This window comes from Wyeomyia smithii, chromosome 3, assembly GCF_029784165.1.
Source record: "Wyeomyia smithii strain HCP4-BCI-WySm-NY-G18 chromosome 3, ASM2978416v1, whole genome shotgun sequence".
NCBI classification, from domain to species: Eukaryota; Metazoa; Arthropoda; class Insecta; order Diptera; family Culicidae; genus Wyeomyia; species Wyeomyia smithii.
This window is the reverse complement of record NC_073696.1, coordinates 55,432,468-55,458,037: the sequence shown is the minus strand read 5'-3', so window position 1 is coordinate 55,458,037 and position 25,570 is coordinate 55,432,468. Positions and strand designations below refer to the sequence as shown.

The 25,570-nt window shown below is 36.7% G+C and overlaps 1 protein-coding gene across 6 annotated transcripts in view; it reads left to right on the top strand.

Moving 5' to 3' along the window:
• LOC129729740 (uncharacterized) overlaps positions 1-25,570 on the top strand; it is a 199,268-nt gene that overhangs the window by 155,564 nt on the left and 18,134 nt on the right. For all 6 annotated transcript variants that reach the window (XM_055688541.1, XM_055688539.1, XM_055688538.1 and 3 more), the window contains 2 exons: positions 22,080-22,352; positions 22,581-22,691. In XM_055688541.1, coding sequence (XP_055544516.1) covers positions 22,290-22,352; positions 22,581-22,691 — 174 coding nt within the window. In that variant the 5' untranslated portion in view covers positions 22,080-22,289. The remainder of the gene's footprint in view (positions 1-22,079; positions 22,353-22,580; positions 22,692-25,570) is intronic.

The following is a 25,570-nucleotide window of genomic DNA, read 5'->3' as shown; positions in this document are numbered from 1 at the left end:
TTCCGGACATGTTCAGCAGTGCTAAAGACATACCTGTAAGACGGTGCTCCCCACACAGACGGGAGATCCAAAACCTAACCTAGCGATGCGGAAGGCGTTCGCCAATTACCAGTGCGGTCCGTCAGTTTTCTCTGTTGGTCATTTCGCTATAGTAGATTGCGATCCGAGCGGTTGTTGCAGCAATAAAACATACAATCACTTATATTTGAAATCACCGCGTGCTGCGGTGTGATTAGCCGCAGCTCTGCTTGTTGCTGGATTACACTTTTCAGTAAATCATCCTTTTGCCACAGTAGTCAGATGGACAATGAAAACTTAATTTGTGCTTTTATACGTGACTACTGAGATGTGCACTTGAGCAAGTTTTGCAACAATAATAAATGGTTCAGGAAGTCAAATCGTTTGTAGACTCTAGTGTTAGCTTGCTGGAGAAGAAAGGTAGTGATTGGTTGTTTAGTTTGATGTAGACTGAGACTGAGAGTTTCACCTGAGCTTGTTTTCGGCTCTGTTAGGTCGAAATATGCGTTTAACAAAGCTCTACATTTTTCAATAATACAAAATAAAATCACAATGTGCATTTTGGTCCACGCATAGCTAATTTTCTAATTGATACTGTAAGAATGGAAAGTAAATGCATTGGAAACTAACCGAGTTTTGAGTATTTTGAAGTGAACAATTTATGTGACGTTCTCGATGTTTTTGATTTTGAATTTGATTTGAATGTTACCGTTAGAATTTTCTAAAAAATTTCTAAGGTTTGTGTACAAAGCCACGACCGCAAGGTTGACATAGAGCTATTTACCAAATTTCAATAGTCGGATTGCAAACTGCAATACTAGCGGGCATATCGGATACGTTGTTCGGAAATAGCTGCTTAGATATCAGTCGTGCCGTTGGCTGGTAAATTAGTTTGTTTGAGTGGAAAGCAGTTTAGATAAATGACTTCAAGCCTCCTCTTCCAAAGACATACACATATGACATACTGTCACAATTCTACGTTAACCTTTCGGTTATTTCTCATACACAACCTCTTCAACTTTTATTCTGAATTTTAACTTTTCTTTTTCACTATATGATCATCAATGTTTTTTGAGATATTACATTTTTGTTGTTTTTTTTTTTTAATTTTTTTTCTCTTAGAACAGCTTTTTTACGGTGTTTTTTTCTTCTTTTTTTTTTGAAATGACAAGTTTACTATCTACAACTTTTCCGAAAATACACAAACACAAGATTTTACACCGATAAGACAAACCGTTCTAGCTCTAAAAATATCTGTAATCATCAATATTATTTTTGCACATGTAAGCCTTTCACAAATATTAGTTGTGATTAGTTGTGAAACATCTGTGCAAAGTTTCAGCCAGATCAAAAGTGTTCGATGGTTGCTCTATGTCGCATGGAATTGAACATTAGTCAATCAGCAACACATCATCCATATGTAAATGACATAAGAGATTTTTTCAGATCCAAATCTAACCCACAAAAGTTTGACTTCTCGTTGAAAACAAATTGCTATGGACCATGTTTGTTATTTCGAATTGCTTGAAAAAATTTAATTTCACGTCCGGTTGATTTTATTTTTCACAACATTCATTTGACACGGCACAATACAAAAAAAAGTTTAACGGCGCCAGTTAATTCTAGTGTCTTAATTTTAAAGGTATCTTAAAAACTAGAAGCAAATTTTTTATCCTCGCTGCCGACTACGAGCTAAATTTATTTGTAGAATTAAAACTAACATGTTTTTTTTAATAGCTGGATCGTTGTTAACTGGGTATCTTGATGTTCGACTGAGCCAGGGAATTATGGAAGGCTTTTATTTCTCGGGCCCTGTCGGATTCGTGCGGGTTCTAGTTGCTGGTTCCATTTCTGGGTCTAAGCGTGTTCTTGCCGATTTGTTTGATGTAGGCGGAAGGGAACGAGAGTGGGGCATGGATGGACTTTAGGATAACGTAAATTTGGAACATGTAGGGTAGGTCAAGGCTCGCCAAGTCATCGCGAACAGGAACAGCCGGTTGCCTACCTCCGGCCTGGAGGGAAGCTATTAATTTAGACCTGGCGTCACGGTGTACAGGGCTTGACCAAACAACAGCAGCTGGGAGACGACGAAATTCTGTTCATGTTGATCGATTGAATCGACTTCATATTAGCTCTGCATAGTCGAACTAATTGCCTTTGTGAATGCGTTCTAACAGGGCAGTTTGTTATTCAAAGTCGGTTATGCTGATCGCAGCCTTTGCGCTGCCTTTTCAGTGGGGGGTTAACTAAATTAAGTAAAAATTAGACAACTACAACAGAATTTGATTGCATCCCGCACAGAAGGTCTGCTTGTGTTGATGCCAGAAAATTATTAACCTTCAATTACTTGTTTATTTGCCTTGAAAAGGCATTTTGCGGTTCAAAATCGGTTGCTGATCGCAACCTTTGAGCTGCTCTAACAGTGGGGGAATTAAGATACACGGACAACATGCACTGTGGAAGCTATTTCACATTCAGTGAAATGCGTTGTCAAGAATTATTAACTTCCAATGACTTGTTTATTTGCCTTGAAAAAGGTATTTTTATGTTTAAAATTGGATTTCCTGATGGCAATCTTCATGCTGCCCCAACACGGGCGGAATAATGGCAGTCTGGCGACACACGCTGAGAAGAACCACGCTGCTCCTGAGACGTGGTGACCAACCACAGGGCTAGTGCTGCTGCTAAGGAAGGACGATTGCTGTTGTCGCTGTCTAGAACTATTATGAACGGCTTCGGCTGAAACAGGCTCTTACATAGACCAAATAGCATGTTTTTAATTGCAAGGTATATGATTCTGTCGACCGTGCTTGGGAAGCGATCATATAACGACCAATCAGAGGTCGAATTTTTCGTTTTGACAAGGCTTGACTATTTTCAATAGTACAATAGTGTGAATAATAAAATAACAGTTATCTTATTTTGGGAAGAATTTTAGAAGATTCTCCAATCTATTACTGCAAAAACGAAGGAAATCCATCGAATACTAACCGATTTATTAGCATTTGAAATTGGACATATTTTTCACTTTTTTCGGTTTTAGATTTTCATTTCACAACCCTATGTAGCCGAACTTCCTGAGAGAAGTATTCTACTTCAAAAGTAACCACAGCAATCTTTTAAAAGCAAGTTAGTTCCTTTGTATGTTAGTCGCTCTGATTTTTATGAAAGAATTTTCGTTACGACATATTTTTGCAATCATATTAAGTATATGAAAATTTTATGAAGCAAAGCTCAGGTACTAACATTTCTCTGTCAGAAATTCTGACTCAGAATCTGACCTTTTTGTTTGCTGGACACAAACTTTGCAGCCAACTTTATAGTATACAGGACAATTGCGATCGTTTTGATACTTACAGTCTGATAGTTATCAAATTCTTGTACTAATACTAATAAATGAAATAAATGAAGTAAATCAAAAACAACAAACTCAATAAAATTATTCATTTCAACAATGAACATTTCATTCACTCTAAAAATGAATGAATCACTGAGTTATTCCTTGCAGATTTTTTTTCTCAAAGTAAAAACTCAATGTCTTAAGCTGGAAATTTTGACAGATGTTCCTTATAATCTCTTAAAGCTCTCCAAGCTGGTCTCCAGGTACGATGCTGGCCTAACAAGCCAGTCGTCGTATGTTTGAGTTTCGGCTCGGGAGAGACTGTTAGTGTCAGTAAGATCGTAGCACTAGCCCCGCAATTGTCTTGTACACTTAAACAGTCGGCTGCGAAGTCTGTGTATAGTAAAACAGAAGGTCGAATTCCGATACGGAATGTAGCACCAAGGCTTTGCTTTTTTTTTCCTTATAATCTAATGCCAGGATTCAGTAGCGATGTGGGATCGATTAAAAGTTGTGGGTTAACATTTCTATACCTTTATCTCAGAAACAAATAGAACCAATAGTTTTTTTTTTTTTTTTTGAAAAAAATCTATATTTTTTTAAATTATTTTTTAAGTGTCAAGATAAATGCCACACATCTCAATACACTAAATTATCATTTTGAATTTCATCGTCCTGCTAATGTTAACTATTTAAAACACTTAACATAGCTTCCAACATGATTAGTTACATTAGAGCAATTCCAAAAGAAATGTGTCAGTTAATTTTGGATTTTTTTTTCTCTCATTTGGCTGAAACTTTGCAGAGATGTTTCTATGGACTAAAGATGTCATTTTGTTGCTATCAGTTATTTTGTGTCCCGACTAACTTTTGAAAAAGGTGTGTGTAAAAATTGCATTGATGATTACAGATATGTTTAAAGCCAGAACCAATTGTTTGATCATGCGACGTCTTCGGCAGAGTTGTAAAAAGTAAAGCCTTGGTGCTACATTTTAATTCGGAACTTGACCTTCAGTTTATTATGCACAGACTTCGCAGCCAACTATTTAGTGTACAGGAAAATTGCGGGGCTAGCGCTACGATCCTACTGATACTAACAGTCTTTCCCGAGCCGAGACTCGAACCTACGACGACTGGTTTGTCAGGTCAGCATCGTACCTCGAGACCAACTGGAAGGATTATTGGAAGGCAGAGTTGTAGATATTAATTTTATTTTTTCAAACAAAAATACACCTTAATTTTTTTTCTTTTTATATTAACGGCTGGTAATGATTATGCAAGGGTTGTTCTGTCTTTTGGCTTTTTCATTCTTTTCGAAAGAAATGTAATACAATCTAGTCAAATTACTCGACGTTTCGGTCGTTTTGGTAACCTTTTTAAGGGTAATGTTGAAGGTTGCTGGAGCACAGTTGTAGGATGAGTACCACTCCTCGTCAAAACAAAATAGTGAGGTGGACCTGAATTCTGCTCTATGAAAATGTTATGTTAAATTATAAATTTTGATTAGATGTAAAAACTCAATTTTACTATTTCAATTAAAAATATGCGATAGGCCTCAACAGGACAGTTGATATTAGTTTTTACAAAACTAGAAATTAAACGTATCATGCCTTCTTTCCCATTAACTTCGGAAGCAAAACAGCTTAGATATTCGGCAGTTCAATTCCTGCACATTGCGGATTGCAATGTGCAGATAACGCGGGAAGATACTCGTTTTATTATTAGGCCGATAGTGTACTAAAAGTGAAGGAACCTGGAGCGAAGGGTTTTTTTGTATATTTTCCTATTGTTGATGCAATCTCATGCGGATTATAATATCAACCTTATCTATAGCAGCGTTTCCCGCCCATTTCATGGTACTCCAGATTGATAGGTACTGTAACACCAAAGCGAATAATTTCTGTTACGCGGTAGACGATGAATTCAACCTACTGAAAATTGATACCCAGCACAGAATATAGGAAACTATGTTTTTCACTTTACTTTGTCTCCTTTGTCACAATCAGACATTGTAACCAGTAAATCCGACTGAACGAAACAGAAATGCGACAACGAACAAAATAGATATCTGTATAATTGAAAAAGTAGGAGGTTATATCCAAGACACGACCGCATAACTGACGTAGAATTACGCACACTATTAACAAATGCATTGTTGTAAGTGTCTCATTAATGAGTCATAAAGTCTCCAAACGCTTACTTTGTGCTTCCTCAACAGTGAGGGAATAAAGACACTGAAAACACGAGCTGTAAAAGCTATTTCACATTTAGTAAATTGCTAGTATCCAGCACAGATTGCTCGCTTGAGTTGTCAAAAAATGATTAACCTTCAAATACTTGTTTATTTGCCTTGAGCTGCCTCAGTAGTGGGGCAATAACGGCAGTCTAACGACACACGCTGAGAAGTGAGAAGAACTGCTCTGCTCCTGAGACATGGTGACCAACCACAGGTCAAGTGATTTGTTTGATTTAAAGGCAGCCACAGGCGCAACTCGCTGCAATCCGCTGTTACTGCTGAGTGCTAATATCTGCTGCTACTGCTGTCAACGTTGTGGACGGTAAAGCCAGCTTACATTACGACTAATGAATGTAGCAGATTTTACCAAAAACACTCTTTTATAGCCGAAGGTTGCTACAAAATAGGCCACGCCTTTCTGTTTAGTTTTACCATTCTCTAATGTTCTTTAGACGAATTATTTTACAATTCGCATTTGATTTTTGTATACAGTGAATAAACACTGATGGTGCTCTCACACACCGAACGATTTTAACCCGTATCGTGTTGCGGTTTGTAACATTGAGCGATTTCGTTTGCTCGCTGTTGCGTGTCATGTTGAAACTGAGCAGCTGGGAGACGACGAAATTCTGTTCATGTTGATTGATTGAATCGACTTCAATTTATTCCTGTAAAGTCGAATTTGTTAAGGCGTTCAAACAGAACAGGACAGTTTGTTGTTCAAAATCGGTTATGTTGATTGCAGCTTTTGTGCTGCCCCAATAGTTGGGGGCATAAGGTTAATAAATAAATTGAATTTTTTGATCGCGACCGAATTTGATTGCTAGAACCCAGCACAGAATGCTTGTGTTATTACCAAAAAATTATTAACCTTCAATTACTTGTTTATTTGCCTTGAGAAAGACATTTTACTGTTCAAAATCTGTAAAAGCTGTTTTCGCATTCAGTAAATAAGACGGCCGCGACATATTGTGTTTTCTTGGATTCAGCACAGAATGTGTTGCTGCCAAGATAAAGCAAAACTTTATCGCGGGAAAAATACCGAAGCCCTTAACTGGCATATCGAGACGTTTGGTGCTACCTCGCTGCTGCTTAGATACGTAATGTGATTTGTTAACTGGCGTAACCCACTGCTGCTACTATCGCAATTCGCGGCTAACTAGTTATACTATTGTGTCGACATTTTTAGGGAAAGGCAGCAAGCAAGTTATTTTCGTTTCAACACCGCAGGTATACATTCATGCCAAGCTAATAAAAAATGACGCTAAAAGTTGTTGAAATAATTTTTTTTCCCTTAATGCAACCATATTTTGATGATATTTTATATTTGGGGCTAATTTGAATTATGTAAATTAAAAACTGTGACTGAGCCATTTAGTAATATGTAACATCAATTTAAATTTAAAATTAAGCGACTTGGTAAAATTATTTATTAACACTGGTTATGGTGGCGAACCAGCCTGTGGCTGAAGGCCACCCTAATAAAGTAAAAAAAAAAGTTAACACTGGTTGAATAAAGCAGAAAAAGGTACCCTAAAGCTTAAACTAGAAAAAACTGAAAGATTAGTTTTTTAACTGTTCTTGTGCATTTTGGTGCCCATAGTAATCGTATTTGCAACGTTTTGGCAAGTGGCAGGAGAATTATATTTACTTCAAATAATAATTTGAGGCACTGAAAAGTTTCATCGGTTTATTGGTTTATCGTTATTGCGGATTGCTATTTGACGTTGGCAAAGGATGATTCTAGTTTACTTATTATTTGTTCACACACTACAATCGAGCAAACAACACATAATACCAGTGAACACACGCTCCCATCACACGCACAATTAACTGTTAGCAGTGCCCAAGTGGCTGAAAGTGAACGCAATAGATTGTGACAGAATTTCTAGCGTTCCCGAACACATAGGCGTAGCAAAGGGAATATTTTTGTATTCCTCGTTTTTGTAAATGCCAATTCAAACATTACTTATACAATTGTTAAAAGCTTGCCTTAGACTAGCTAGGTCATAGCTTGGCTAAGCCTAGCTACGCCTATTTCCGGACATGTTCAGCAGTGCTAAAGACATACCTGTAAGACGGTGCTCCCCACACAGACGGGAGATCCAAAACCTAACCTAGCGATGCGGAAGGCGTTCGCCAATTACCAGTGCGGTCCGTCAGTTTTCTCTGTTGGTCATTTCGCTATAGTAGATTGCGATCCGAGCGGTTGTTGCAGCAATAAAACATACAATCACTTATATTTGAAATCACCGCGTGCTGCGGTGTGATTAGCCGCAGCTCTGCTTGTTGCTGGATTACACTTTTCAGTAAATCATCCTTTTGCCACAGTAGTCAGATGGACAATGAAAACTTAATTTGTGCTTTTATACGTGACTACTGAGATGTGCACTTGAGCAAGTTTTGCAACAATAATAAATGGTTCAGGAAGTCAAATCGTTTGTAGACTCTAGTGTTAGCTTGCTGGAGAAGAAAGGTAGTGATTGGTTGTTTAGTTTGATGTAGACTGAGACTGAGAGTTTCACCTGAGCTTGTTTTCGGCTCTGTTAGGTCGAAATATGCGTTTAACAAAGCTCTACATTTTTCAATAATACAAAATAAAATCACAATGTGCATTTTGGTCCACGCATAGCTAATTTTCTAATTGATACTGTAAGAATGGAAAGTAAATGCATTGGAAACTAACCGAGTTTTGAGTATTTTGAAGTGAACAATTTATGTGACGTTCTCGATGTTTTTGATTTTGAATTTGATTTGAATGTTACCGTTAGAATTTTCTAAAAAATTTCTAAGGTTTGTGTACAAAGCCACGACCGCAAGGTTGACATAGAGCTATTTACCAAATTTCAATAGTCGGATTGCAAACTGCAATACTAGCGGGCATATCGGATACGTTGTTCGGAAATAGCTGCTTAGATATCAGTCGTGCCGTTGGCTGGTAAATTAGTTTGTTTGAGTGGAAAGCAGTTTAGATAAATGACTTCAAGCCTCCTCTTCCAAAGACATACACATATGACATACTGTCACAATTCTACGTTAACCTTTCGGTTATTTCTCATACACAACCTCTTCAACTTTTATTCTGAATTTTAACTTTTCTTTTTCACTATATGATCATCAATGTTTTTTGAGATATTACATTTTTGTTGTTTTTTTTTTTTAATTTTTTTTCTCTTAGAACAGCTTTATTACGGTGTTTTTTTCTTCTTTTTTTTTTGAAATGACAAGTTTACTATCTACAACTTTTCCGAAAATACACAAACACAAGATTTTACACCGATAAGACAAACCGTTCTAGCTCTAAAAATATCTGTAATCATCAATATTATTTTTGCACATGTAAGCCTTTCACAAATATTAGTTGTGATTCCAAAATAAAATACTATCAGCACAAAATGACACTGTTAGCGCATAGAAACATCTGTGCAAAGTTTCAGCCAGATCAAAAGTGTTCGATGGTTGCTCTATGTCGCATGGAATTGAACATTAGTCAATCAGCAACACATCATCCATATGTAAATGACATAAGAGATTTTTTCAGATCCAAATCTAACCCACAAAAGTTTGACTTCTCGTTGAAAACAAATTGCTATGGACCATGTTTGTTATTTCGAATTGCTTGAAAAAATTTAATTTCACGTCCGGTTGATTTTATTTTTCACAACATTCATTTGACACGGCACAATACAAAAAAAAGTTTAACGGCGCCAGTTAATTCTAGTGTCTTAATTTTAAAGGTATCTTAAAAACTAGAAGCAAATTTTTTATCCTCGCTGCCGACTACGAGCTAAATTTATTTGTAGAATTAAAACTAACATGTTTTTTTTTAATAGCTGGATCGTTGTTAACTGGGTATCTTGATGTTCGACTGAGCCAGGGAATTATGGAAGGCTTTTATTTCTCGGGCCCTGTCGGATTCGTGCGGGCTCTAGTTGCTGGTTCCATTTCTGGGTCTAAGCGTGTTCTTGCCGATTTGTTTGATGTAGGCGGAAGGGAACGAGAGTGGGGCATGGATGGACTTTAGGATAACGTAAATTTGGAACATGTAGGGTAGGTCAAGGCTCGCCAAGTCATCGCGAACAGGAACAGCCGGTTGCCTACCTCCGGCCTGGAGGGAAGCTATTAATTTAGACCTGGCGTCACGGTGTACAGGGCTTGACCAAACAACGTGCTCTATGTCGTGATAACCTTCGCCACAGGCACGGACTTAATGTTCCTCGAGCCCAATATGACGGAGATGCGCTTCAAATCTGTAGTGATTAGACATAATCCGAGACATCACGCAAATGAGATCTCGACCTACATCCAACCTCTTGAACCATGGACTTGTCGATACCTTGGGTATAATGGAATGTAACCACCTTCCCAGTTCCCCACTGGTCCAAGAATTTTGCCAACTGATGATCGTATTCTGACGTACTAGCGCATAAAATTCATTAAAATCAATTAGTCTTTCATAAATGTCACCGTTTGTTACGCCCGCCTTAGCCAAAGAGTCCCCTTCCTCATTGCCTGGTAGGGTGAGGGTAAGATAATCTGAATAGATTTTTTGGATAAAGCACTCAAATGTTCCCATATTTTCCCCAGGAAATCCGGATAGTGCTTAACGTCTTTCATCGATCGGAGAGCCTCAATGAAACTGAGACTGTCCGTTGAGTTGAAATAATGGTCCGTGGGTAAATTCCGGTTGATGTCAAAAATCAATTACTGGCAGAGTATTCTGGAGATGACAGACATTGCATGTTTTCCTGGAATTAATCTTTTTCTGTCACTGTTCTGATCCTTCTGTACTATGTTTTGCTTTAATCGAGCCATGATATAAAACTATAAACTGCAGGTTTTCCGTGCCCCTCGAGCACTAACCGTTCTGCTCAAGCGTTCCATTGCCTAGCGCCACGGTTGCGGTGATTACAAAGGAGGTCATATTATTACCCTGTTGTTTTTATGTGATCAGTCGGAATGGTCTCCCTTGTCGGTGCTTTTCTATCGAATCAAAGGTGGAGAATATTTTTAATGACATTGGAATCGGAACATGGCTCAACTGAAATGTGAATTTGAAGGTCCCTGTAAAGGTAATTTTCCCACAGCTGTCCGCCCAGTCGTCAGCCGGAGTAGCCGCGTTTCCGCATAAACATCTTTATGATCTGCATAACACGTCTAGCTTCATTACCAGCTGATTACCCCATTAGAAAGTTATGACACCGCAAGCCCGAGTAGGCTCACGATGTTGCCCTTTGGGCCCAGTCAACGAGCGGAATGACAAGAAAATTGAACGCCATCCGACAGCCGGTGCAGTCCCGTTTTCGATGGCTCAACAACAGCAGCAGGGCAATGAAGTGTGATAGTAGCCCCAGCAGCGCAGGAATGTATGAGGTCTGTCATAATCACATCCATCGACGGATCAACCTGTGGAATTTGACGAGTTACGGTGAAAAACGAATAGCCACGTTCTGTGGCCATTAGAGTCACCTGTTGGGTGGTTACGATCCGAGGGGATACCAATCAAGTCACGCTTCAATTGACACCGGTTGGAGAGAGAGAGGGATGTGACAGAAAATCGTAGCTTTGTGCTATGTCAAATTTATTTTGTTATGCATTTCATCTGAATTGTTGCTTTGATATTTATGAAATCGAACTTATTTCGACAATGTTTTAAACAACCATATTACCTTTCACTAAATAATTACCCGTAGGGAGGAAACAAATTTCACTGGTGACGGAAATGATGGCATATGTGATAAAATATCTGCAATCTAAGTATCTCTTATACCCATCCAAATCCGGATTGAAACAACTTAATCGAGTTTGCATTTACGACTTCGTGGCAGTATGATTATATGAAGGTCTCTGATTATCCAATTTCACGGGACATTTCATGCGAAACGTAGCAGCGGTGCATTAGCGAGTGCGCGATGAGACATTGATTACATACTGTAGCGCTCTGGGACAGGTACCGGAATTATAGGTAAAAACAAAGCGCAACCATTGTAATCACTGTAATCTCGTTTTCGCATCGAGTGTGGCTGGCAGTAGTGATTCTGTTTCAGGACTCTCAGCTAACCGAAAATCCTACATTATAAAACTGGATGACGACCCTCTCTGGCAATCTCAGATTACCCCTACGGTATACAATAGGAAAATCACGTTGTTAGCTGGAGCGCGACCAACAAGTGGCCCACTGAGCCTCCGCGTATCATTATACATATGAGTGGAATGTAACGCAGTCGTGTTATGGGAAAACCACATTGCGGAAATTAAAACCATTGCAATGCCATCGGTGTGCAGCCAGTCAGTCGTCAGGTGCTGGAAGTCCAGCGTCCGAAGCTGGCCCGCGTTCGGTGTGCACAATGAGCGATGGAAAATATTTTCTTGGACAGTGACACTGCAGCCCCATGCACTGTTGTCATCCACTATGCCAAGAATGCAGGAAATGTGTTACTGGGTAGCCCAAGTGTACATTACATTACATGCCACCGGGGTGAAGCCACTCTTTTTCCATGGTGTAGTTACAGTACAGACAGCAGCAGCAGCAGCCAGCAGTCAGCAGCTCAGAGTGGTTGTTTGCACTGTTCGCCTCATAACATAATTATTGTAATTGGTTTCTCGTATTATCGTTATTTCTTCTGCCTAGGATTGGGTATCATTACGAGAGGCGTAGGTGCGTAACAGTGACACAGCCGAGTGGATGCTTTGCCGAGATCAATCCTGTTATGGGAAAACGTACGGTGGGCTTAGTTGTAATTGTAGCGAGTAGTTATTACGTGGATGTGTAGCACTGTTTGGATGGATTTTTTGTGTCAAAGCTTAACTAATTGCATTGTAGGTTCGCAATTTACCATTATTTTAATGTAATTGTGTTTGAAATAAAAGTACCGTTGGGGTGTAATTTTGTTGATACTGTCAACTAGATTTTTTTCGATATTGATAACTGGTTTAATAAACTTAGTTCAATGAGCAGTTTGAGAAATAACGCAAACTCTGATCTAATAATTTGTAATTTCCGCAGATTTTTGTCAAGCGAATTCGTCATTGAATTGAAAACTGAAATAGAAGAATGACGAAAATAATCGTAAAAATGCATTGTCTGTCGCTTTATTGCTTTACTGCAAAAACTACAAGACAACACATGAACGCTTCTGATGAGTATAAAATACTCGTGCGAAGTTGTTTTCCGCATACCTACTTTAAAAAAATCTAAGTTGTGTAAATCCTCAACTCATAACTAAGAAAAGAAGTAAGAGATTATACAATTTTGAAATTATATCCATCCAATAATACTATAAATAATCGAAAATTTATTAATGGACGCTAAATCGCAGTTTTCTGAAAGATCGCAAATGACTGTAATTTTATAGATTACCGATCGTTCGTTCGAGATCGAGTTTTTAATGCATTTGCAAGTTTTCTCATGTCACTTGCGATTGTCACTTCCAACTAATTTCGACTTATCTAATTTGTAACATAATTCCGATGAATTATTTTTTATGTAAATTAACCCTCTAGTGCCCAAGTAAATTTTTAGCCGTACTTCGGTAAAATCACTATAAATCTTTATAAACATTTTATAAGTAATTATTGAAGCTTTTTAGAGGTTTTACTGGACCCCGTCTAAAGGCGGCACTGGGCACTAGAGGGATAGTCAGCAGCTCTACTGCTTTGTCTGACAATACGCCTCTCTGATGCATAAGTCTTTTTTATCAAGGGTCTTAACTAATTCTTATATCTCTCAGATGGTCTCGACGTACGATGCTGGCCTAACAAGCCAGTCGTCGTAGGTTCGTGTCTCGGCTCGGGCGAGACTGTTTGTATCACTAGGATCGTAGCGCTAGCCCCACAATTGTCCTGTATAAATAAACAACAGGTCAAGTTACAAATCGGAATGTAGCACAAAGGCTTTGCTTTGCTTAACTACTAGTTGTTAGCATCAAAAGGTGTTTCGATAATGATACTCTTCAATGGACTGGGCAATGATCAACCCACTGGTGATTTACCAAAACAAGTCATCTTTTTTTTTCAAATTATCGTCGAATAAAAAATTACTGATAGAATTTCATAGATATCAAATGCAAGATGTTTTTGAGAAGCTTTCCTATTTTTGACGTGGGACTACGTCTTTGTTTTCTATACTGGTATGCATTCTGTAAAATTTTAAATAAAACTGGCAAATGTTGCGTCAGATTTCAAACGGTAATAACAGCATAACCACATGAAGGATAACAATAACCGATATGTTGTTGGATAGATAAAATGTTGAACAATTTTGTAATACGCTAGTTATCGTTGTTTTTTCATTGCAAAGCGGTAAAAAACGATGAAAAGTGTCAAGAACAAATTTACGCGAGCAATAAACCAATCACATGGGAGCACTCCTAGCACAGACGACATGAATAGACACCATCATTCCCTGATATTCTCTACATTAATATTCAAAAAAAATTGACAGAGTCTCCCTCGTCCCAATAGGTGAATTCATATTTGCTTCAATGAACTTGGACTAATTTGATGTCTCGAAGGTAAAGGTTTATAGGAAAATTCGAAACAACCCCTCATTTTTGAACAACTTCTAAACCTGTTGTTAGAGCGTAATAGGAACTGATGTCTTGAAAGAAAAGATGGTGGTGAAAGCAACAGTACCGTAGAGTATATGTGGAGCAGAGTGCCGATAGTTTTTTCGTCGTCTATTATTGCAGCGGGAACGACTTCTGTTTGTGTGCAATCAAAACTGCAATGATCCTACTGATGGTGATTAACCCGTAAAGACCCGGGACGGAACTTGATTTTTGAAAATGCTCGTTCTCAGCACTTAAACGGCCGATTTGGGAAAACTTGGAATTTTAATCGAGGGGAATAGTAGCTCTAAGTTTTGGAAAAGATGCCACCCCTCTGGACCCCTCCCCGTTTTTGTGAGACGCAAATATGTCTGTGTTTGTTTCAACTTTTTCAAACAGATTGAGCGAACACTGAGAATTTTCATACGTATCAATTGCTCCATGTATCAAATTATGTCAGGTGGATAAAATTTGGTATGTAAGAGTGAATTTTGGAGTTTCTAAATTATTTCAGTTCAAAATCACAAAACTACGTGTTTTTATAAAAATTCAAACAACGAAACTGTTCTTCAAATTTTAAGCTCTACATTTTTGCGGTAAGGTCCCCTGAATCCATACGCGTTGAAATATTTATTTCAGCATGCAAAAATTTTGAGAAATACCAGTTTAAATTCACTAAAGTACGTATTTTCATGGAAACCTGAATTTCTCAGTCTCCCACGGTAGGTTTCAACTTAGCTCTTCAATTTTCAAGCTCTATATTTCTAGAGTAACGTCTTCTGAATCCAAAGATGGTAATAGTCTTTTTCTAGCATGCACAGTATTGGAGAAAATCAAGTTTTCTTAAGAACTCGTACTTTAGTGAATTCAAACTCGTTTTTCTCTAAATCTGTGCATGCTAGAATAAATCTTTCAGCATCTTTGGATTCAAAAATCGTTACTCTGGATATATAGCGCTTGAAAATTGAAGAGCTAAGTTTAACCCTACTGTGGGAGACTGAGAAAATTAGGTTTCCATGAAAATACGTACTTTATTGAATTTAAATTCGTTTTTCTCAAAATATTTTCATGCTAAAATAAATATTCCATCGCGTATTGATTCAGGAGACCTTACTTTAATAATATAGAGCTTAAAATTTGAAGAACGATTTTCTTATTTGATTTTATTGATAATACGTAGTTTTGTGATTTTGTACTGAAATAATTTAGAATCTCCAAAATTCACTCTTTCTTACCATATTTCATCTACCTAACATGATTTGATACATGGAGCAATTGATTCGTATGAAAATTTCCAGTGTTTGCTCAATCTGTTTGAAAAATTAGAAAAAAACACAGACATATTTGCGTCTCACGAAAACGGGGAGGGGTCCAGAGGGGTCGCATCTTTACCAAAACTTAGAGCAGCTATTCCCCTTGAAAAAAAATTACAAGTTTTCCCACATCTGTCGTTCTAGTGCTGAGCACGAGCATTTTCAAAAAGCAAGTACCGTCCCGGGTCTTTACGGGTTAAAAGTTTATCTCATGAATATGATTACCATAACAACCATAAATTACTTAACAAAAATTGAAAATTTTTGCAACGGTTATAAGTTATTTTTATTCATTTTTTATCTCCGATATTCACTAATTAATCGTGACCGACATAATATCGAACAAATGTGTTCCTAAAAATGTTAATTTATAGGAGAGTAAGGGCCTGCCAGTGCTTATGAATTCTTTGTCCAATTTCTAAGATCTATTCAGAATCTTTTTTTTACATTTCAACATTGTTAGATATTTTTTTATTTTTAACTTTACAAATAAAATAATATACTTATATTAGATTTTATCATTGTGTCTGTAATTATAGTAATTACAGTGTTTAGTCCCACGTCACCATTTTATACAACCCTAAGGCTGTATATCTTGTAGTATTCGAATAAAAGCACTCTTCCTACTATGCATTCTTTCAGAATGTTCTCGTGCTAAATAACATGTGACATTTTCTGAGTTCGTAAAAAAAATTACTACAATAATAATTTTATTCATTTTTTCTGAGAAAAACTTTTGAAAACAAATATGAAAGATTATAGTTTTTAACCATTCCTGTGATTTTTGATGCTCAAAACAAATGTAATTTTTTCAGAGACTTGTAAAAGGTAAATAAAGTAAAAGTAGAAGTAACGAACCCGAGGGGGAATTAATCTGTGGTTTTTTGACGTACTTCTGCATTTACTAGGGGCCCTCTGCCCTCCGAAAGATTCGAAATGACCGTCAAAGAGGACAATTTGAAATGGTGGTTGTAGAGCGTTTCGGGTTTTTTTTCCAAAGCCTTTCTTGGTGGTTTACAAATGCGGATTTTTGAACTTACGCGGATTTTCGAATAACCGCGGTTTTTTACGCAGTTTGCTACGAGGTTTGTATCCTCCGCGTTAAAACACAACCTGACTGTACTTGAAAATTTATACAAAAAATCAAACCAAAATGTAACTAATCATAGATTCTACATATCATTTCTGATAAGTTTTCACTTACAAAGGTGTAATTGTTTTCAAGTTATGGCAAATATTGATATCTGAAAGCTAGAAAAATTCCTACAATATACCTCCAGGTCATGGTATCCCATCAAATTCGTTTATTTGTAGCGAAATGTGTCCAAAAGCTAAGAAAATCACAAAACAACAGCATATAATTGGGTAAAATGTCCGTAACCGTCCGGTCAGGACTATCCATGGTTCAAATAGTACGATACCACATTCAAATGATGTTGAGGCCATATATATTCATCAAAACAGGTATAGTTTTGAATAGGCTTTGAATTTCTTTTCTTTCCAAAACTTTTGAACCACATATCAAATTGATATGAAGTTTGTTATTTGTTATTTGAGAGATGACTCGTTTGTATGACACTAATTATGTTCAAATAAGTCGTGTAATACTTGAGATAATATATTTCCGTTGATTTATTAAACAATCTAATACATAACGGTTGCTAAAGTTCGATTATAATAAAATGAAATGAGAACGTATAGGGCAGTCAAACTTTGAAATCACGTGTTCAATTATAATTCATCAGTTAATCTCTCACTAGCCCGTTCATCTGATATCAATATTGTTCAGATCGGTTGTGTAGTTTCTAAGATAATGAAGTTTCGTGATTTTCACATTTCAATACATTACAGACGAAGTTACAGTCCGATTACAGCAAAATTCAATAGGGTGTTATGAGGCAGCTAGACCTTTCATTTGACACTGATTTTGTAAAAATCGGCTCAACCATCTCTGAGGAAAGTGAGTGAGTTTATGTAGCTTTCGGAATATGTTTCTTTTCATGGCTGGATTTCACATTTTTAAATATAACAGGTAATGATCCGTTTCCAAAAAAAATCGATAGGGTCTTATGGGGCAACAAGACCTTCCATATGACACTGATTTTATGAAAATCGGTCCAGCCATCTCTGAGAAACATGAGTGAGATTAAATAGTCTCCAGAACACGTTTCTTTCTATTACTTCTGAACAATAAGTTCAATCTTCATAAAATTCAAAAGTTAAGGGTTTTTTCAGGTAGCCCGTTCATTTGAAATAAATTTTGTTCAAATCGGTTGTGTAGTTTCTAAGATATTGATGTTTCGTGATTTTTACATTTTGATACATAACCTATAAACTAAAAATCCGATTACAATAAAATTCAATAGGGTCTTATGGGGCAACTAGACCTTTTATTTGCAATTAATTTCATGAAAATCGATTCTGCCATCTATGAGAAAATCGAGTGAGATTGGGAGAGCGTTACACACACACACATACACACACACACACATACAGAAAATGCTCAGCTCGTCGAACTGAGTCGAGTGATATACGACATTCGGCCCTTTTGAGCACTTTTATACCTTTAGTTTTTTCAGTGATTGTGATCTAGGAGAAAGGCAAAAACCGTTTTAACTGTAAAAATATTTTCAATTCCCCATAGAGTACTCTATTCGAAATTAAAAATATTTCTACAGCCAAAACGGTTTGAATGATTGGCATAGTGTCCTCAGCAAAGTTGTAGATTACAATTTTGTCCTTTCAAAAAAAAATTTTTTTTCAAAGAATTATAACTTTTTTTCCTGATTTTTCCATGATCGGACCGGTTTTATTCTTTAGGTAATCTTTTGTAGTTTTTATAAAGAACATCAAGTTTTCAAAAAATGAGCTTTTTTTGATTATTAATTTTGTTTTTAATTTAAAAAACAAATATTTTTAAAGTGTATTTTTTTTTAGAAGACAAAATTAATATCTACAGCTTTGCCGAAGACGTCACACCGATCAAACAAACTGTTTTGGCCCTAAAAATATTTGTAATCATCAATACCTTCCCAAAATGACATTTTCAATAGCTTTTTAAAAAAGAGTTGTATTTTAAAAAAATAAACCAATAGCACAAAATGTCATCTTTTGCCTATAGAAACGTCAATGCATTGTTTCAGCCAAATCAAAAATGACAATTTAAAAAGAAAAAGAAAACTGGGACATTTTTTATGGAACTGCTCAAAGGCATTATATCTAGAGAAAGAAATCTAGGAAGTTGAACAAAATAACATACTAACCTATGGAGGGATTGGGAAATTTTTATAACTGCTAATTTCTCATTTTTCTTGGTAGTGCAGGGGAACTGCTTCATTATTCATCTCATTAAGCCGATATTCACGAAGAATGCACGGATTAAACACTCAATTTTCACGAAATCATTGAACAAATAAACTAAATATGCTTATGTGCTTTTATGGAATCGTCTAGCATTGTATATTTAGTAAAATTAGCTAGAATCATCCTGAGTTTTGTAAAACAAACCATTTTTCACAACGCTTCCACATCCATCTCAAACCTTGAATCACTGCTTAATTATTCATCTCACGACGCCCCCATATTCATCACACTGTTAATTATGAATGAATCACATTATCATGAATGAACGTGGCCGCAGTCCATCGTAGTAGGTTACCTAGATATCCGCTGTAGTTGTTTACGTGCAAAATTTGTTACCTAGGTAATCACTGCAGTGCGTTGGAATAATTCAACATTTTCAGTATTGTATACATTCAGTATACATTTCGTATTAACAGAAACTGACTTGGCAACTTTTGATTTTCTTCAACGCAGTGAAAACAGATGAAAATACATACAGTTGAAATTTAACAACTGTAGAAATTCATCCCATATATTTCTGGTAATTCAAGCTCGTTTTAGGAAATTTGAGGTGAACATTTCAAAGATTAAAGTATTCTTAGTGTAGCGAGTGATTTTGTTTAGTGATTAGGATAAAAAGTTAGTGATGAAAAAAACTTTGGTTGGCTGATGAACGAGTCCCGCTGTAGCCGTATAGAACAATGCGCGGATTTTGTTTTCTGATGTGGGTGATTGAATTAAATGAGTTTTCGAGTGCAGATGCCCGACTATAATATCGAATTTAGAGCTTTTTAGTGAGTTCTTGAGGATTATAGTTTATTAGGAATCTAAAGTGAACTAAGAAGAATCCATTCCATGGATTAGCAGATTGGTTTAAGAAGAAAACATGCTTTTCTCCCGTTTTCAATTGTGTTTCCATATTGTATGAGATGAATACATGGGCTGAGATGAATAATGGAGCAGTTCCCCTAATTCAAACAAAATTTGAAATTTGAAACGATGCGATTTTTTTTATTAAAATTTATTGAACAATTTTGTTCGTTTTCTCAGGATTTTGGTATAGGTAGTAGGTTTAATTTCAAACTGCAACCTGACAAATTTCAATAATTTACAATTATATATTTTTTCGTTTTCTGAGTTTTGGCTTTTCAAGAATACTTGAATAATTTTTTTTTTAAATCTTAATACCACAATTTCACTGTCAGTTACCCTCACTCACTTCACAGATTTTCCAATTTTCTGCCTATAAGCACTTCGTTAACCGTTATATAACTACGAGGATTCTATTGACATTAACAGCCTCGTCCATACCGGAGTTCTTACAAACAATGATTGACTTGTTAACCTCATAACCCCATATTTAAATCCTTTCATTCTGACTATTGAATTATTGGATTTGTTTGGGCTTTGTTATTATTTTTTCTGTTGCGGATAACTGTAAATTTGTTTTTTCTTTTCATTTTTGAGTATAACTAATCTACCAAGTCTTGTTTTGTTTCATCATGATATCGGTTTAGCGGCTTTTACGATGGTCCTAATTTTTTCTTTCATTTTTTTGGGTGAGGTTTAAATCTTCAGCTTAAATTTTCTATCAAGTAGAGTTCACAACCGAACGATGAGTAATAATGCTCAATTCTAAAAATAATTTTAATGGTTCTAACTTTCTTGGGGTGTCACTGAGCAAACAGCGTAAAATAAACTCCAACTCAGTTCAGACCTTGTTCGTACTAGAATGCTGGTGGATATAAAAAGTAATAATTTATTAGAAATTTTCACCGATTAGTTGAAACTTTTCCTCACAAGGGATATTCGGTTGCCAAGGAAGCACATACCAGTTTACGGCTACACCCCCCCCCCCCCCGCCAATTGTTTGCATACGAGGCGAGGGGTTGAATTTAGCATGTATAATCCAGCACACACATGAGACACTTTGGCTATGCTGAACGTCTTGATCCCATCGGGTTTTATCGAAGGTTGATTATTTTTTTCACAATGTTACTAAGAAGGCTGCTTTAACGTTATACACTCAACGGCAGCAAGGAATGTTTGTCTTACCGAAGAATGTATTCACCTGAAGATGGGATGTTGGGACGACCCAGCAGCCGTCTCGTTGTCATAATAACGCCATGTGTTTCTCGTCACACAGAAGCTAAACGGTATGTTTTCCATCTTAATAAACTTTTACTGTTGTGCTTTCGACGCTGAAACCTCACATGTTTTCTTTCGTTTATGGCTGTTCTAGCTGCAGCCTTTTGGTTTCCTGTAATGCTATTAACTGCCGGAGTGAAGGGTGAATGTATCTTGAAGTTTTTGTAACAATTTATAGCACACTAGCTCTTTAGTACAGTTACATCACAGTTTTAAGAAAATTGTCCCAAAATAAGACTTGTTTTTAATTGAGTAATCAATACTCGTAGTTACTCGAATTTGATTTTTAAAGTTGTTTGCCTTAGAAAACGTTAAATAAAAATGTCAACCCTAAAGAGGTATTGTTGTAGATACCAGTGGAAAAATTGTGTAAGAAATATCATTCAAATTTGGGAAGGTCCATTTTATCGTCATCTTAGGGTGAAACGAAGCTACTTCTTCACCCAGTGAGAAAGAGGATTTGAATAATAAAAAAAAAACAAGTTGTTTTATAGACGAAATTATCTGCGCGACCGGAGGCGGATTGCATTAAATCTGAGTGAACTTGGAGATAAGACGGTGATTAATTGCAAAAAAACGAAAAAATTAATGGTTTCCTGCAAGAAAAGCACTTAGACACAATTGGAGAGTTCAGTGATTGTAATAATAGAACCACTTTATGTCAGCCAGATTATTGCAATTTTTCAAATTCTCCGTCATTGTATTCACTTAAACGAAAACCAACTTTCCCTCGCAGCCATTTTTTTTCAAAGTCCTTATAAAAGAAAAAAAACTTGAAGCAAAACCTCGCAAATCAAACCTTCTTTCGATGTTTTCACTCTTGTGCCTTTTCCTCAGAATGTAGCAAACAAAACAAGGCTCTACTGCGGCCCATAGGAAATAAAAACAAATGAAATATTCAACAAGTATTTCCGTACTGAGTGCAGAGGTGTGTCAACCAGAACCACTCGTATCACCGGAAGCAGCAGCGCTACATAGATAGGTGGATCTTTGCTCCACTCAACTTTCAACCTTATGTTTTTTTTTTCTCGAATGCCGGTCCCGGATGCAGTTTGACAGTTTCCGCAATGTCGCCATAAAACCTATCCCACCCTTCTAAAGAGAAACTTTGCTTTTTATCGTTTTTTCCTCAGATCATTTTTTGAAACCTCCCGCTCAGATGGATGAAACAAGTGACCAGCATCAGCGAATATGTACGGTGCAATAATTTCGACACTCTACAACAGTCTGCGAGCCGCCACTGAAGACCAGCTCAGCCAATAAAAATTCAAATTAAAGGCACTTATCCGGAATTGGCGACAGAAAGGTCGGCTGCCTCTAGTGCAGCGAACAATCCATCAGCAATGCCAACGACCACGGTGAAAAAGGATACAAATGAACAGCACAGTGACGGCGATAATGAAGAGGTGGGTTCTAGGTATTTTTTAGGGAATTTTCTGCGTCCTTTTTTCGTCAATTTGGCGTTGAACAACCTGAAACTTCCCCCATCTTCATCTGGCTCATTCAGTGTTAATGAATATGGTGAAACCTTCCACGGAATGAGTTTTCCAGGTGGAAGCAAATTCATTTCCCTGGCTTCTTTCGTGCCTTATTGCTAATTTTTTATTTTTTTTTTCTACTTCCCTGTCTCATAGGAAGAACCTAAGGACATGAAAAATGCGCATCTCATTATCAACGAGCTTAGATCCCGCTGCCGGAACCAGTCGGAGCAGATAATGGCGTGGAAGAAGGCTTACGCACTCCAGGTAAGACAACAATATACCGTATTTCATCCTAGCTAATCGTGACTAGAAAGCGCCCACACTTCGGGGCGTCAAGCAAGACACACCGAGAAGCCGAGTGCGGTGTAACCAAGTCTGGGCTTGAGTTATTCTAACGAAGGTTATTATTGCTATTTATACCGGCGGTAATTATATTAGCGCCAGAAGGAACGAGTTCGACAGTCTGCTGCTGGTGGCACTTCATTATACCGCCAAGCCCGATTTAATTTGGTTGAGAAGCATCAGAAACGTCAGGTTTTGATAGGCAGCTTACGTCTGATTGATGTACACCAATCAAGTGCTTGTCGGATGCTACTCTCAAGTTCTCATATTAAATGAGTTACCATTTCTGCTGGCGTTGTTTAATTCTTCATCGGGAAAAGACCTTTGATGAAGATTTCGCACGGATACTCGTAAAAGCTATTGAAAGGCATGTCAAATTTGAAATCGTTATCTAATCCATTTGAAAACGGTGACGCTAATGTTTTATGCAGTTACATTCAAATTGTTGTCGGGATAGCAGAGAAAAGCTCTTAAACGTAATTTTTGCAAGCGTTTTTTCCCAATTGCATGTTTATCAATTTTGAGTTTATCTATGGAATCAATTTCTTTTTATATCTACTTTCGATAAAACAAATATTTTTGAATACTTCGTTCTGAGGAACTATGAAAAAAATAGCAAGTCGGTTTGTCCCATAGCAAAAGTGATCGCAAGTCGGTCCCATTGAAAAAATCTTCACAATTTAACGCAACAGCCAATAATGATTATGAAAAATGTGATATTTACCACAACTTATGGTATTCAGGTTTAGAATTGGATGTACCAAGTGATATTCGATAGGAGGTTTTATTGAATTTTACGCGTTCTACATCGTGTGGCTCTAGCTGATAGTACAATGTTTTCTTCAAGATAAAGTTTCCACCAGTAGCTTCTTTCAGCTGTTGTTTGTTGACAGTGAACGCTTTAGGTGTGTCACTGTATTGTTAGCTAAAGCATTCTTTAGTAAATACTACTTTTCGTGTTACATCCGTATTTTATGTAAAGACGTGGTTAAGAATTGTTCAATGATTGTCGTGAGTTTCGTTTTGAAGAATTTGTCAGTCATATCAAATACTTCGGTGCGCTACTCAGCTGTTTTTTAACGAAGCTAACATTTTCCTAAGCCATAGATGTTCTTTCATATTTGCTTCCACTGCTACGTGGAAGCTGTCCGCCGTCACGAACGTGTGACCGCTCTCAGGAAAATTTATAACAAGTTCCTTCACCTAAACTGATTTTGAATTTATCAGTAGTATCAAATGTTAAAACAAAATATAATTTTATTTTGATCAGCCCACTTGGTACATTGTGTTATGCTTCTCACAAAAAACTTGTTTAATGAAGCACGAGAGAAGGTCATTTATGAATTGACCAGCGATGGATTCATTCCAAACGCAGGCTATTACACCGCCATCGATTTGCAGTAGTTTGTTTTTCATCAACGGTCGTAGCTGGCTATGGGACTGACTTGCTATCATTCTGGCTACGTACCCTAAAAGTAATCGCATGTGAGTCCCAGCTTATGATTTTAAACATATTTTAATCAAATGTTGGTCTTTTACAAGTTTTATGATGCAAAAGTGTTAGATTGTCATTGCAGTACTAAATTCCGTTGATGGTCTTGATTGAAAAAGCATTTGAGTGCAAAATTTCACCTAATGCGTTACGATTTTCAATTGATGTTTTCTCGTCAGCACCAAAACGCAAATGGGACGGACTTGCTATGAGCGGCAGTATTATACTATGATACTTTTCACTTGGTACCGCACAGTGAGGCAAATGATCTTCCTGAACTTTTTTTTTGTTTGAAAGCGCAAGTAGGACGAGAAGTGTTCTCCATGAAAGTCGATGGCTTTGGTCGTCAGAAGGAAAAACAAAGTAACATTGCTTGTTGCAGCTTGACATAGTTTTCACACCGCATGACAAAATGTTACCGGTTAAGTGTTTGTGAAGCTGAACTTATTTACGTAGCATTTTTTTTACTTGAAAATTGTGTAATTTTTTGAACTGTTTTGTTTTAAGTAAGGTAATCAGCTTACTAGGTTTCCAACTAAAAAATTTTTGTATCGATTGTAACGATTGTATCTCGGTTTTTGATTTTAGAATTTTTCGCTTTAAAGATTGAACGGTTCTTATTTCTATCATCTCTCGAATCATTGAGTATATTTTTCTAATTTCTCTTGTTTCATATTTCATATTCTTCATATTCTTTCTTGTTTCATATTTCTCATTTTCTCATTTCTTCACAGTTTATTCATGTATTGTTCCATAATACGTTTATTTGACACGGCACATAGATTCTATTGACAAGTTTTCAGTTTTTAACTTTTTAAATTCCAAGTTGCATGTTGCATGTATACGCTTCCAAAAAGAAGGTTTTTAGATCGAATGTTGTTTATGTGAGGTTTTTTTTTCTTTGACGTTTCAACTCTTTTGACTTTTTTAACATTTTGCATTTTGGATTCTTGATTTTCTCGACTTTTTTTTATTTTCCTGACTTATTTGACTTCCTTGATTTACATGAGTTTTTTGACGTTCTGAATTCATGGCGTTCATAATTTTCTCACTTTACTCATATTTTTTATTTTTTGACTTCCTATTTTTATTCATCTGATGTTTCTTTACCTGCTTTTTTTTTCATTTTTCTTAACTTTGTTTCTCTCTTGAAATTGACTACACGTGAGTTTCTTGACGCGCTCGATTTTCGAATTTTTCGGCTTTCTTAACTATCCAGATTTTGTTGGCTTTGTTGATTTTCCTAACTTCCTTAAAATAAATCTGACTTTTTTGATTTTTCGGAATTTTGACATCCTTGGTTTTCTTA